General features: G+C 33.5%; 1 protein-coding gene across 4 annotated transcripts in view; it reads left to right on the top strand.

The window, feature by feature from the left end:
- The first annotated feature begins 81 nt into the window (after positions 1–81).
- The window catches only part of LOC124538194 (atlastin), a 38505-nt gene continuing 23207 nt past the window's right edge, over positions 82–15379 (top strand). The window contains exons 1-2 of one of the 4 annotated variants that reach the window (XM_047115163.1): positions 83–215; positions 372–465. In XM_047115163.1, the coding sequence (XP_046971119.1) occupies positions 432–465 (34 nt within the window). In that variant the 5' untranslated portion in view covers positions 83–215; positions 372–431. Of the gene's footprint in view, positions 216–371; positions 466–15379 lie in introns of all 4 variants that reach the window. The other 3 variants (XM_047115164.1, XM_047115162.1, XM_047115160.1) reach the window with 3 other exon arrangements.

Raw genomic sequence — 15379 nt, 5'->3', positions numbered from 1 at the left:
TAATTTTTTTTCAGTTGATGAATTTTTTTAAAAAACATCAAAAAATAATAATTTGACATTGACACGTCTTTGTATGTTAAGTTGTCATCCTGCGTCGTGTTGGAAAAATTGCATGTCGCTATGTTCAGTCAAGTCAGATCTCGAAATAAATAAATTGGTCATGGCTGATATCGAGGAACATAAACATCGGGAAATTAATTTCCATGAGGGAGAAGGTAATAATTGTTGAAATATTATTGTTAAGAACGCGTGAGATGTCAGTGCGTGGCGCGAACGTTTGCGTCGCTCGCCAGTTACCCTCGTGTAACTTGTGACACTGAATTTGGGTTCTTTTTGTAATTGCTGCCTGGATTATGGTGCTGGCCTTCAAGGAACCGAATGTGCTAACAACCTCATACTTTGAGTGATATATTGGCGGCACAAGAGTGACAATGACAGGGGGATCAGACAGGACGCTCGCTTCAGGTAACTTTGTTTTGTACTAATATTCAGTCGGTGCATATGTGAAAAAAATATCAAATGGTCGACAAAGATTTTATTCGCATAACAAAATCCTCATATTGTTTACTTATTGAATAAATGTTTGCAATGCGGGTTAATTACTTCAAAAATATTTACGCCTCAATTATATTTCAAAAACACCATATGAATTCACATCTAATAATTAATTAGCGTTGAAGACAATAGCTTTGTTACGTTATTTAATAACAAAGAAAATAAAGTTATACCATACAAAAGTGCAAATTTTTAAAATTTATGTTTAAGGATAACATTCAAATTGCTAGAGTGACAAGAAATTATTAATAATGTATAATTTCTAATATTTCTTTTTAATTTAAAATTTACAATAGTATATTATGAACTGTCACAAATATATATAAATTAATATAGATAAATAAGTATAAATTTTTTTTTTTTAAAGAAGTTATTTTCTAATTGAAAAAAAATATGAATATATCTAAATAAGAATTCAGAATGAATTGTAATTTTGTAATTAGTATATATAATGATATTACATCATTCTGTTTTCTGTAATTATGAGTATATATTAATCAATGCAAATTGCTTAAAAATGCACTGTCACAACTCATGGGCAAGAATTTAAAATTACTAATATTGCTATCAACATAATATGAAATTGTTTCATACATTTGCATAAACTCATGCTTAGTTTGATTTTGATATTATCATGATGATCGGATTCCAAAAAAAGCCATAATAATACATTCTAATTTAACATGTGTATAAAATTTAAAAGTGCCGTAGCTATTATAAATTATCATACATGAATATACAATATCTTGTTATTTAACAGTGTTGTTGTCACTTATTGTATTTTAACTATTGAAATTGATTTATTTATAGAGAATATACACTATAATTTCAGGTTAAAAACTTTATTCATCATAAAGAACCTTACAGTTCACTTTACAATGAGTAATACATATAACTTATAAACAACATTTGTTTTGGTGGTAGAATCGCTGGCAGTTCTTGTCCACACTAATGAAACAAAGATAAATTTAAAAAAATTACAAAAGTAGTTCTAAACTTAAATTTTAGCAATATTAAATTTCAGATATATCATTAATTAAGTAATTATTAATATCTTTCTACATTGTATTCTATGAACATTATTCTTTTCTTATAAATCTTTTTAAGATATGTTCTTTATCTTTTAAACCTTGCATGGCATTCTAAACATTCGGAAATTATTTATTGACATTGAAATTCAAGTTCTGTTCAATCTCGTAACTTTTACTTGCACTCTCTTAAGTTGTGCTGTACTAACAGTTAATTAGCGCAGTTACTGTTATGAATTGACAGTTAGTTGAATTAAAGTTAATTTTATAATTTAAATTAACATTTGATCTTTGTTAATTCAATGAATTAATATAGATCTTCTGTGTGTTATTGTATTGCCTTCTTTAAAGTTTTTATGTATAATTATGTATCTGATATGACTCATTACTTATTGTCTGTTGATGATACTCTGCCAAAAAAACCTACACAAGATTCAATGAAAGTTACAAAGATTATACATATGTAGGATATTATGCATTTGTGTACTCTATGAATCACAATAAACAGTAATATTTAGTAACAGACATAGTTGTATCATCGAAGCCTCCATTGCGCATTATGTAATAATAACACTAGTGATTTGTTACATTACAATTTTTATATGTTGTTCTTATATTTAAAATGAAGGCAGTCATACAGAAAACCTGTTGGTAAATGGTCAACACTGCACATGGACATTGGTGTTTGGAGAAATATTAACAAGACAAAGCGCTACCAACATTGGTGGCCAATGTTACCTGTAGTATACTAGCTTTATCATCCTGCAAGCCGGAACATAAAAATACAAGGTATTTCTGGTAGCGATAGAATATAATAATATTAATAATGATGAGACCTCATCACAAAGCTCAACCAAACAAGTATTATCTGTTAAATTGAAATTAAACATACTTCCTAGTGTTTATGCATGGCAAATTTCCAAAAATGTTTTATTAGCATTTGTCATGGAGAAAGTAGGACAAACAAACCTAGCTTGCTTTCTTATTTGTCAATATTTTATAAATATATTTTGTTTCTCGAATAGAAAACATTTAAGACATGCATGATAGCTTTACACGTGATTTAATTTTATTATTATTACTTAATTGACTATTAACGATAGACTTTGTCGTAATTTACTCTTAGACGTTTTTTTTAACGTAATAACAATTCCATAGCTGGAATCTCTTGACGTTTATTATACTGGCTAAGTCAGTGGCTTTAACTGCGCGAAATTTATGAAAATTGTAGCACACAAATCATCATCAGCGTACCTCGAGGGATGAAATAAAAAAGTATACATGCCCGGGTCTCAAAATACATCTAAATCGGTTCAGAAGTATAAGTTTACTTGGTGGTAGGGCTTTGTACAAGCCCGTCTGGGTAGGTACCATCCACTCATCAGTTATTCTACCGCCAAATAATAGTACTCAGTATTGTTGTTCCGGTTTGAAGCGTGAGTGAGCCAGTGTAAATACAGGCACAAGGGACATAACATCTTAGTTCCCAAGATTGGTGGCACATTGACGATAGAAGGAATAGTTAACATTTCTTACAGCTTCATTGTCTATGGGTGATGGTGACCACTTACCATCAGGTGGCCCATATGATCGTCCGCCAACCTATACCATAAACAAAAAAAAAGTTTGCAAAGGTAACAGGCAGAGTTACCTCCGCATCTATAATATTAGTATAGAAGTATAGATTATTAGCGACCCGACCCGGCTTCGCATGTGTACTTGATATGTATCGTTATATTATGACCAAATTACATAAAATCAATTTACAAATTGTAGCTTATGTGTTATTCTTACATATGAACTGTATTACTGTAAAATTTCATCCAAATCCGTTCAGTACTTTTATCGTGACAAGTATTCGGAAGTGTAACATACACACATACATCTATCCACTTTCGCATTTATAATATTAGTAGGTTTTCAGACATATCTGTCTATCTTCAAATCGCAGTAATCGTTATTTAAAAGCATCCTTATTATCATAATGTATTTCTTATCGTTTGTAATAAAAATACATTAACAGGTTAAATTAGTAATTAAAATGAAACCATGTTATGTAAACTAAAGAAAAATTATTTATATTTGTTTTGTTATATTGGCGCGATTATTATGTTTATCATGAATTTGTGAAATGCTAAGTGGCGTTATACACGTAAGCTGGCTAAGTTGACCTTAATACCCGGTATGATATTAAACGGGGTCACATAATGCGAGGCGACAGTTCAGCACAATATCGAGTGTAATCTTACTGACGTTTATAATAACAAATGCCACCTGTTGCTGTGTTCATTCAATAGATGTGATTCGTTTTATGAATCGACCACACATATACAGTTTAACATACGTAATCAAATTCTCCTATCGTTCGTTTCGTTTACGTGCTTTTTACACACACACAAACACACACACACACACACGCACGCGCAAACGCACTCCTACAAACACACGCACACACACACGCACACATAATTATATTGGTCTGCCAAATATGTCCAATAATTTTGTCGTATTTGTGTCATTTCATACAGCGCCACTGTCTTTGGGTGACGGTGACCGCTTACCATCAGGTGGCTCATTTACTCGTACGACTATCAGGTAATAATAGGTGTGACTATATTAAATAATGAAATAACCCACGGCGTGTATCATTAACGTGTAACGGGTGAAACCGCGCGGAACAGGTAGTATGTTACATGAAGCCCCCAAGACTAAGAATTCGCTTTATTTTTTTATATCTAGTCGTATTATTGCCTATCTGATATAATTTGACATCGATCTGGAAAAGATATGACCTGCTTGGAGATAACGAGCTGATATTATATAGACATAATATATGTCTGTATAATTATCGTCATATTTTAACTGTCTCGTTTATCAATCGGCTTGCTGTGAGAATTTCTCGGTATAAGCCACGGACTTGCTAGCAGTGTTTACCCGTGTCTCGGGAAGAACGTAAACACTGTGATCTTGTCCATATTTCATTGGACTATGAGATTGAATAAATAGTTAGAAGTTCGAGTTCCCTATTTAACTTTGCCGTTTCGTAAATTCAAATCGTTTATAAAAAATACATTGGTAATAAAGGTATATTATTCGATATAAGATTTTGTAGTGCATTAATGCATGTTGACTTCCAGGCAGGATACATTACATACATATATAATTGTATTTAACTAATATTATTGTATTTTTTAAATGTTGAAAAAGAATAACTACCGAGTTCCTTGCCGGTTCTCGGTAGAATCTACTTTCCGAACCGGTGGTAGCTTCACTTTATTGTTAAATGACAATTCAAATATTATGATTTATCTCGTGATACTGTCTACTGTCTACTGTTTATGATTGCAATACTATCTAAAAGTACTTAAAGAATACACAATTCTTAACAAACATTGCTTCTAGAAAATGGAGATTTTCGTATCATATATTGGTATTAGTTCCAAGCTCAGTGTCATATAGATGGAGTTACGTTGGCAATGCTGACTAGAAATACTCGACTGCGATCAAATCTTCCTTGAAGACGTCAAGTTCTCTAGAACAATTTATCACAATGGTAGTTCTGAGTCTGATAGCATCGGTAAAATTCGTAAAACCGATCATACAACAACAACAACAACAGCCTGTAAATTCCCACTGCTGGGCTAAAGGCCTCCTCTCCCTTTGAGGAGAAGGTTTGGAACATTTTCCACCACGCTGTTCCAATGCGGGTTGGTGGAATACACATGTGGCAGAATTTCTATGAAATTTGTCACATGCAGGTTTCCTCACGATGTTTTACTTCACCGCAGAGCACGAGATAAATTATAAAGACAAATTAGGCACATGAAACAGAGGTGCTTGCCTGGGTTTGAACCCGCAATCATCGGTTAAGATGCACGCGTTCTAGCCACTGGGCCATCTCGACTCAAAAAACCGATCACATCCGAATTAACTACGCTCTCCCAAAGTATCAATATTTATTTCTTATGTGAATATGATCGTTATGCAAACGTAATAGCTTGTAATATCATATGACCTAAAATTTTCGTCAATTTGACACGTCGATTAACAAGCACTTGCTTTCTCGTGTTGAACTGACGCGAGAATTCACAGCGGCGAATAGCGTCGAATGGCGCGATAGGGAGCTATTTCTATTGGTTGTATAAATCGACAGTAATCGGTTTTATTGAATTTCCCTACGCCACATCTAAGTTCGATACTGGTCTAATATTCGTATCTCCGCTACTGAAACCTTAAGAATGTACTAAAAAACCTTATCTCTCGCGTGATAACAACTTCATAATAAATGATCGTATGATCTTTTAATTTCCGATTTCGATAAATAATCATTATCAACATAGTCATGAAAAAGTACTCACTAATGCTACTGAATGCTTATTAAATTCGCATTGAATATCATAACGAGATACCCGATCAATTATTTGATGATCTCCGGTTTCGATAAATCATAATTTTGGCATTGTCTTCACAAATATTGATATCAATCATTACGATAAGAAAGCGTGATACTGGTTTCTTAATTGAATAAATCTTTACAAAACCCTACCACCAAGATGTACCTGTACTGGTACTTAAACTATAGTACTTTATTGTATACCTAGAATCAAAACCAAAATAAGCTTTATTCTTCTCAAGTAGTACTACAAACTATGTATATAAGTGAAGCTACCACCGGTTCGTCATAGAGATTCTACCGATAAGGAGCTGCAAGAAACTTAAGCTTATCGTAATAGTCAGTTGTATCGTAATGTGTATTATGATTATTATTGATAATATTAAAGATATCCAAAATTGAAATTATTCTAGGTAATCATAACATCATATGCAGTATGTAGCAGTGATGTTACCTACTTCTCCTGTTCGAAGAGTCTTAGGACTTGTATGTTAAAGGTAAAACTCTTATCCAAATCAACTAGAAATTAAAACCGGTAATTGAAACATTAATGGATAATTATATAGAAAACTGGTAACGCAAGTTTCTGTTCTCCGGACTGACATCCGCAGGTATTCGCAACATTGCATATTTTATTCGCGAAAGATTTAAACAAGTTTATTAACAGTCTAGTCTCGTTACTATGTTATCGATGACCTCCGTGGTCACAGGTTCGATCTAGAAAAAGTTCATTAGTTTTCTATGTTGTCTTGGGTCTGGGTGTCTGATATCGTCGTTACTTCTGATTTTCCATAACAAAAGTGCTTTAGCTACTTACATTGGAATCAGAGTAATGTATGTGATGTTGTCCAATATTTTCATCGTAGGAATGATTCGTAATTAATTAAAATTTATGCAAACAGTGCGAATAATTTCGTAAGTGGTCAATAATTCTTATATAATGATGTTATTACTCCATAAACGTGAGCACCGGTTCGTGAATTGTCAATCAATACTTTTATCGGAAATAAAAAAATAACATCGAATAGTAAGTGTGTTTTCACACAAGACGATAAACGCGCGATTTCTATGCGCGTTTTATTCTCAAGAATCCATATTTGTTGAGACGTAACGGGCGCAGCTGTAATGCCGCAACCACTAGCAAGTTGAACCATCCTGGGCGATGTTAGTACGTATCTCCAAGCGAGGATTTATTTAGCGGATATATTCTAACGTCATCAAAATCACTAGCATTTATAAGATCGTTATAAGGAGGCAAAATATCAATTTGATCAATGAATCTACTCTACGTCCTCGGTTTCGCCCTAGTGTCCTATGGTCCCTTTCTGTATTCATTTATTATTTGCGTCGGTACAATTTGCAATGTGTCTGAACCGACATTATCTCGTAAACAAAACTGAAAGCAAACAGTTTATGTAGTTATGTTAGAATGTCTTAACAGCCTTACGTGGTTTTGCGGCGTTTAGTTAAACGCTGCTTTCTCTCTTTCTGTTATGATTGAGTGATACGATATAGGAAGACAACTTTGTTTGGCAAGTGTTTAAAATAACGTATTTCGGCAAAGCCGTCATTGTTGTCAACCACCATGGAAATAAGGATTTTAATTACCTCCTGATCGCAATAGTTCATAAAAATACATACGTACGGAAGATTTATGTATATCAACATTGGATAAACCTGCCGCTATATTCGCGCGAAATTTGTTTAACTTTAAACAAAAACTGTTAAATACAATTTTACCCCCTCAAGGAGTGAATTGAAGAAGAACTCAAGCGATCTCCATACCAAATTTCATTTAAATCGGTTCAGCAGTTTAATATGTAACAGATAGATACACTTTCGCATTTATAATATTACTATAGATATCGAATATTATGTAATTTGCGTCGAATAATAATTGAATCCTTACAAAAACAGATATGATTGTATTAAATATCAATATGATTAATATGATTGTATTATATAACTTGCGGTTATCTGACCGGCAGACCTTCAAGTGTACGGTCTTTCTTGCAATCGAAAACAAGCTTTTTGTTAAGACAAAAACCTGTATCTATAAAATGAACTTGTTTATAATTATCTGTGAGAACAATAACATTACAAACCAAATCTGACTACTAATAATACATGATTAAACATTCCTTTTCCTTTTTTTAAATTGTTAGGTTGAAAGGCCACTTGATCACCATCGCTTATAAACATTGGTATTTTAAGAAAAGTAACCATCATTTTTATGTGTAACGTGTCGGTAGCCTTGGGGGCTAAGACGTTGACGCTGACCCCCCCCCAAATTAAACACAAAAATCAAATCAAAATATACTTTATTGAAGCAGGCTGTTACAAGCACTTTTGAATCTTCGTTTAACAAACCATATTAAGAAGTTGAAGTTACAATTTATATTTTGAATTTTTCAAACAATACTACATATGGCTGTATAATACCAAGTATTGCATGCGTGATTATTTTCATTCATGTGGTACTACAGCCTAACTATATCTATACTCATGTTAAAAAAAGTAACTGTCTGTCTGTATGTTTTTCTTTCACTACCAAACCATTGACCTTGATGAAATTTTGTTTCAAGCAAGCTGGAACCCAAGGGAGGACATAGTTTACTCTGTTGTGCCTGACAACAACAACAGCCTGTAAATTAGCTATGGCTGTAAATTATTTATAAATAGGCTATGGCCTCCTCTTCCTTTGAGGATAAGGTGTGCCTAACAACTGACGACTAATACCTACGACAGGAGTAAAGCCGCTGTCGACTATATAAAGTAGAAAGCATGACATATCCAAAATGTTATAGATTTTTATTATACACAAAAATTACCATCGATATTTGGGCTGATAAAATTGAGCGTGAAATTTTAAAATGGCGTTAATGTTTTGGCAGTTATCCAATTGTGTTTGGCTCGTTGATCGCTATTCATTCGTAGGCAGGCCGTCTTAAAATGTTTTTAAAATTACAAGCGATACCCATGATTAGAACTTAGTGTTGCCTTTACGTCAATATTATGTAGAAAAAGAAAAACAAAAGATTTTGTAGGATTATTTGTTTTGGATTGAAATGTTTGATGTAGTATTTTTGACTAGAAATGAGAATTTACTTTTTAAAGTAATACATATTTAAATTTTAGTTACATTAAAAAAATAATCACTAACGTAATAAAAGACAAATAGATTTTGACCAAGTAGGTATTGCTAAGTCTGAACTTCGGACTTCGAAGCATCCAAACTTAGCACCAAAAATTTTGCGCCTAAGATTTCAATGTCTTGGTCAGAAAACGTGTACGTTTACGTAAAAAAAAACCGGTTTATTTTTGTTCGTATTATTATTTATTTTAAGTCTAGGTAGGCGGACAGGCTGATTGAAACACCTGTTTGTAAGATCATCAGCGCCCAGAAATATTAACTATTCTTTATATCGGCAATACGCAACCATGCGACGCACCTTGGTGTCCGAAAATCCACGGCATGGGATACGACATGGGAACCTTCACGAAAAGAGCGTACTCCTTCCTTAAAGGCTGGCAACGCACCTGCAATCCCCCCTGGTGTCGCAGAGGTCCATGGGCGGTGGTAGTCACTTTCCATCAGGTGAACCTCCTGCTCGTTTGCCAGCTATGCCATAAAAAATGCTTGGTAACTGAGGTGTTGTTTCTCTGTCGCTCGTAGATACTTTGTATCACACAAATTTGTATAAATATAGTCATTGTTAACGTATCGATTAAGTTGAATCGTAGTTTATTTGTTGTTGACATCTATGTAATGTCATATTTTATGTCTGGCATAACTAACATGCAATATTTGCGGACCCCAGTCTTGTCCGTTAACTGTACAAAAAACTAATAGGCATTTTCAACTTATATATGACATAAGGTAGTAAAGTAAGTAGTCAAATATATATCTTGTAAATTTCAATGTGTATATAGCCTTACCCTGTGAGATTGATGCCAGTCAGAGTTATAAAGATTCCGAGCCCGTAGGCAAATCTCATACGTCAGTCGAACAGATTTTCATTTAGCTGAAAACTATTCATAGAATATCGCAGACGCGCTTGCAATCTTAGAAACATTCGATACATGCATTACTGGCGTATTACCAAGGAGTAGGTATATGTCAATAACCCGCTTGAAGACGTGCCAGCGATCAGCCTCTTGTAGCGATTTCTATATGATCATTAGTGCCACCATAAGGGGTATTGAACTTATTACAAGTGATACTTACGACTTTGTCGATGTGGACATGGTGATAAAGGTCCAAAAATCTTTAGCCCGTAATCTTTAGCAGTATATCCGGTATATTATGTATAGGGTCTAAATGTCCCCTAGCTTTTAAATTACGGGTATTATATTGGAAAGGACGGACACTTGGATCTAAATCATATACGTAAAAATTGTCTTCTGTACCATTATACAAAGTCTGATTTACAATTGACACAACTTCGCGTAAAGATTTATTTATCTATTTTCTATTTATTCTCGATAAGGTAGGATCCCGACCTCACTCGGGTACCTATATTGTATAATGAAATATTCGTGTTATTTTGTCTAACTAGGAAATTTGGAATTATCGGCTTTTCACGCACATAAACCTCCTTAACTCTTAATGTTTATTGAGAAAATCGCTTTTTAATCCGATGCGTAGTTTAAAAGACATAAGCGTCAGGCGGCAGTAACCAGCTTTGTTTTATGCAAAGCGAAAGTTTAGTTCATATTCAATTCATATATCGAGGTCTTATTTCAGTACATTCGACATTGGCGCCGGACTACCTTGTAGGTTATACTCATAGGATATCTATACTTAAATAAATAAGCAGGTGCAAAATACTAGCCATTCCTTTCAAACTTACATGCGAAGAGGAGATGGCAATATTTTCGAATATATTTTTGTATACAGAGACAAAAAACATTGCTAATTTTCAATATTACCATGTGTGAGTTTATTTATTTGGGTGAGTTGTACACACTTATACACTATCTGTATATACACTGTTACAACGATCATAACTACATACACACATATATGAAAACGTCACAAGTGTGCTACTTAATGTATAAAATAACAAGAATGAAGTCTATTTTATAATTGGCACAAATCCGAATATATCCGAATATTTGGCGAACCTAACCGATATGATGTGGTTGTAACAGGTGCTTCGAAAGTGAATCGAGACGAAACGACGTAAGTGTTACGTCTACAAATATCCGCAAATGTACAATGTAATCAGAGTATATTACCCAATGACATATATTACAAGAGTCATTGTAATGATACGTAATATATAACATAGCTTAGATTTGCGTATTTCTTGCGATTTGTTTATGATTTGTATATCTTTATTTATAATACAACACTATTACACTTAATTACCTATTTCCACATTAAATTTGCTTCCAAAATTCCGACATCAATTTCGTCGATGTACAAACCGCCATTTTCTCGCAAATCCATAGTGAATATCATAGATCAATCATGTTCTCACCCAATGATATCGCGTCCATTTTGCTGTCAAATGTTGGTTATTTGGCATTTTTTCTGTTTTGGTTGGAATAGAGTATAGATATACATAGGTCGGATTAAGGGGTGGGCGACCGGGGCAACTGTCCTTGGCTCCACAAGACAGTTAATAATTTTAATGTAATATATGTTTCATATCTAGATATTCAAATAGTAAATAAATGATTGATAAACTTGTAAGTAATTGCAGAGATGAAATTGTTTAAATTAATTTGTAAAATACCTCAAAACGCTCAAATCCATATAATATAATTTTCGTAATAATCGCGAACAAAATAATTTACCCGATATATTAACGAAATTATAAATTGTGTTTTTGTTGATTTGTTTTTCACGGTATTTTAACGAGAACAGCCGAAACGAATCTGGTATTCCGTTAAAAAAAATCACTTAACTCGTTCGGAAGTGAAAATTGTTTCGTGGTAATACCTTTTTTCCGCGTAATTATTAGAAAATATTAATACTTAGTACTGACGCGTTCTATTTTGAAGGGTGAGCCAATGTATGCACAAGGGATATCATCTTAGTTCCCAAGGTTGGTAATATGTAAGAAAAAGGTTTACCGTCAGTGTCTATAGAGGTGATCATTTATTTTTATGTGGACCATTTGTCCGTTCATTTTATATAAAAAGAGGAAATCATCATTAGCATTACATAATATAAAAAAGTCGCTTCCTGCTGTCTGTCACTATGTATGCTTAGATCTTAAAAATTACGCAACGGATTTTGATGGAGATTTTTTTAAAAAGGTTTTTGTATATAATACGTGGTCAATATAGTAAAGAAACACTGATAATTTAGACATTCTCTACTATATAATTATAAAACTAAACCGCTCTGTTCAATCTCTTTTTAATGAATTAAGATTTATTATTATTATATATTTAGTATCAACACTGCACTCGTCGGGTTGCTATTTAAAAAGAGCAAATCGTTTTCTAATACTTAACGATCGTGTACCGCGTTGAGTTTTAAGTTTAGACGCACAGAATAGCTACAGATACATAATAATACGACTCGTGACCGATCTTATTTTACATTGGTAACTTTAAGGTTATACGCACAGAATAGCTACAGATACAAAATAATACGAATCGTCACATGTCTTATTTTCATTGGTAACTTTAAGTAAGGCAAATCGAAACCTCGGTTGTTACCTTGCAGCGACCTTAGCGATCGTTTTGCATATGTGGGTGAGCGGATCGAGAAAGTTCATTGACAGCTATGGCAGCGTTTGACCGGTTATATTTCAACTTGACCATGAGATACGCCCGAGTGCGGCTCTCCTAAACACATAAGTTATATGCTACTTATTGAATTCGCAATCGTTGTGTCTAGAATGACTTATGAATGAATAGCTGACCCGAAATTGATGAAATTTGGTATGGAGCATGTTCATTTCGAAGGAAGGAGAAGCCACTTTTTATGACTAACGTGCCAGATGACTTAGGGGTTGGTGACTTGAGCAAGTACTATATCTGTTTGAGAATAATAACACTTCGATACTGCCTAACCGATTGTAATGAAAGTAGATATTTATATTTAGGTTTTAAATTTATACGCTATATTGTAAATAGTCTCTATTAAACTGCTCCCTTAATAATTACTTTACTTTATTATTGGCATTTTAAGACGTGTTAGTAATGTGTCAGAATATGCCCGGTTATATTAACGAATCGTCATAGTTAACTCGTTCGAGTAACGATTATTCTTATATGCCACATACATGTGACCTCACCTTTATTCCGCCTCGTAGACAATTGTGCAATCCGTTTCTTGTACACAGTAACCAGGCGCTAATCTTTCAATTCAGTTTTATATGTAACCAAATATTTGATTGATTGAGCTGAGATGGCCCAGTGGTTAGAACGCGTGCATCTTAACCGATGATTTCGGGTTCAAACACAGTCAAGCACCACTATATTATATGTGTGCTTTATTTTGTATTTATAATACATCTCGTGCTCGGCGGTGAAGAAAAACATCGTGAGGAAACCTGCATGTGACAAATTTCATAGAAATTCTGCCACATGTGCATTCCATCAACCTGCATTGGAACAGCGTGGTGAAATATGTTCCAAACCCTCTCCTTAATAGAAGACCTTACCCTCTAACCCTCTCCTTAATAGGAGGCCTTAGCCCAGCAGTGGGTAACTTAGAAGCTGTTACATTACTTTTTTGTTTACTTTAATATTTGATTTAGTCTTTAGATTTATGTTTTATCCGTCCGTGTATCGCGGAACAATTGAAAACATTCATAAATAGTTTTAACCTTGCAACATGATTTCGTTTAAAAGCTTTGATATTTTACTCGAGGGCATACAGTCTATATTAATTAAGTATATTCTTTTTTTTGTAATTAAATACAAGCAAATATGAATCGTATTTAGTTCGATGTAAATATTATTATACTTTGAACATATTTCAATATTATTTTCTCATCTTACAGACAGTGATTAATTTACAATTGCTCCCGATTGGTTGAGCGTATTCAATTTTAATGTTTTGTGCGATTCTCGTGCGTATGCCTCTTGTCATAGATATCAAAATTGCATTCGACAATATCGTTTTTTAGTTGTTTATTTATTAGAACATGTATAATTAGAACATATTCGTAGGCTAGTAATCTCTCATAGTTTCGACTTTTCGAGTGCATTGTCCCAAATATTTCGATCAATTTTTGAAACGTCGAAAGCTTTGCCTATATTAATATTGTAAATGTGAAAGTAACTTTGTCTGTCTGTCTGACAGACTTTCATGATCAAACCAATAAACCGAATGTGATGACATTTTCCGTGAACTTAAACTACAAGGATATAGGCTATGTTTTTGCCGAACACATAACAACCCATCCCCTATAATGCGAGCGAAACCGCAGGCGACAACTAGTTTTCAATAAACTAGTTAACAGATAGCGTTTTTTAGTATGGTTTAAGATTTGAAAGACAGTCAGGATGTAGTTACATTGGCTCACTCACCCTTCGAACCGTAACACAACAATACTCTTGCTGATTGTTGTCAGAATAAGTGATCAGTAGGTAGTACCAATACTGGCATTCACAGAGTTACCAATTTCTAATAAAACCTTTTTTATTAAAACTTCTTTTTAAAATTGTTATTTCACCTCACATAAATATTTAGATTCTCAAGCCCCGTTCATTTTAATTTATATTGAGATTAAAGTTATTCACAATTTCTATTGTGTCACGCACACGCCCATGTGTTATGTAAAAGGCTATGACTTCATAGATTATGATTTTAACGCGCATTATGATATTTTGCGTTATTCAAAACGATTACATTTTTCTGCTAAACTGGGTTAATTTCCATAGCGAAATATTTAAATTACAATTACATAGTTATATCTCGGGTAATAACTTGTGTTACTCAAATTGTTTTAATTACTATTTAAGGCCGGATTCCTCGTTGGATAGTTTTTATGGCCTCAGATTCAGAATTCGAATCGGGTTGATTAAATGTCATTATCTAGTTCAACAGATTCTCAGAAGCAGTTAAAAGATATTAAGTTGATAACATGGATTCCCTCTAAACAGCAGACCAAGTGAACAATAATTATGAGTATTATGAAAGCTTATACGCGTTAAAACTCCCCCTCTTTTATTAAATTAATGGTAACAGCTAATTTCTTAAGTAAATTTTAATTCACATGGAGGTTTCCTATCTTTCCTTCGTCACGGAGCATGTGATGAATGTATATTGTAAAGAGGTAAATTTTGTCTATATCTGTGTAATCTTCGAAACATATGATCCAATGCTAAGATGTTTTTCACTGGTAACATTTTCGGTCAAACTATTTTTATTCCTAAATTGTTACCGTGCGAAGCTAGTGTTCCTAGGTTATAGTAATTTCAAACTAGGCAA

This window comes from Vanessa cardui, chromosome 20 (assembly GCF_905220365.1).
Source record: "Vanessa cardui chromosome 20, ilVanCard2.1, whole genome shotgun sequence".
NCBI lineage: Eukaryota > Metazoa > Arthropoda > Insecta > Lepidoptera > Nymphalidae > Vanessa > Vanessa cardui.
The sequence above is the reverse complement of the archived record's forward strand: the minus strand, read 5'-3'. Positions and strand labels throughout refer to the sequence as shown.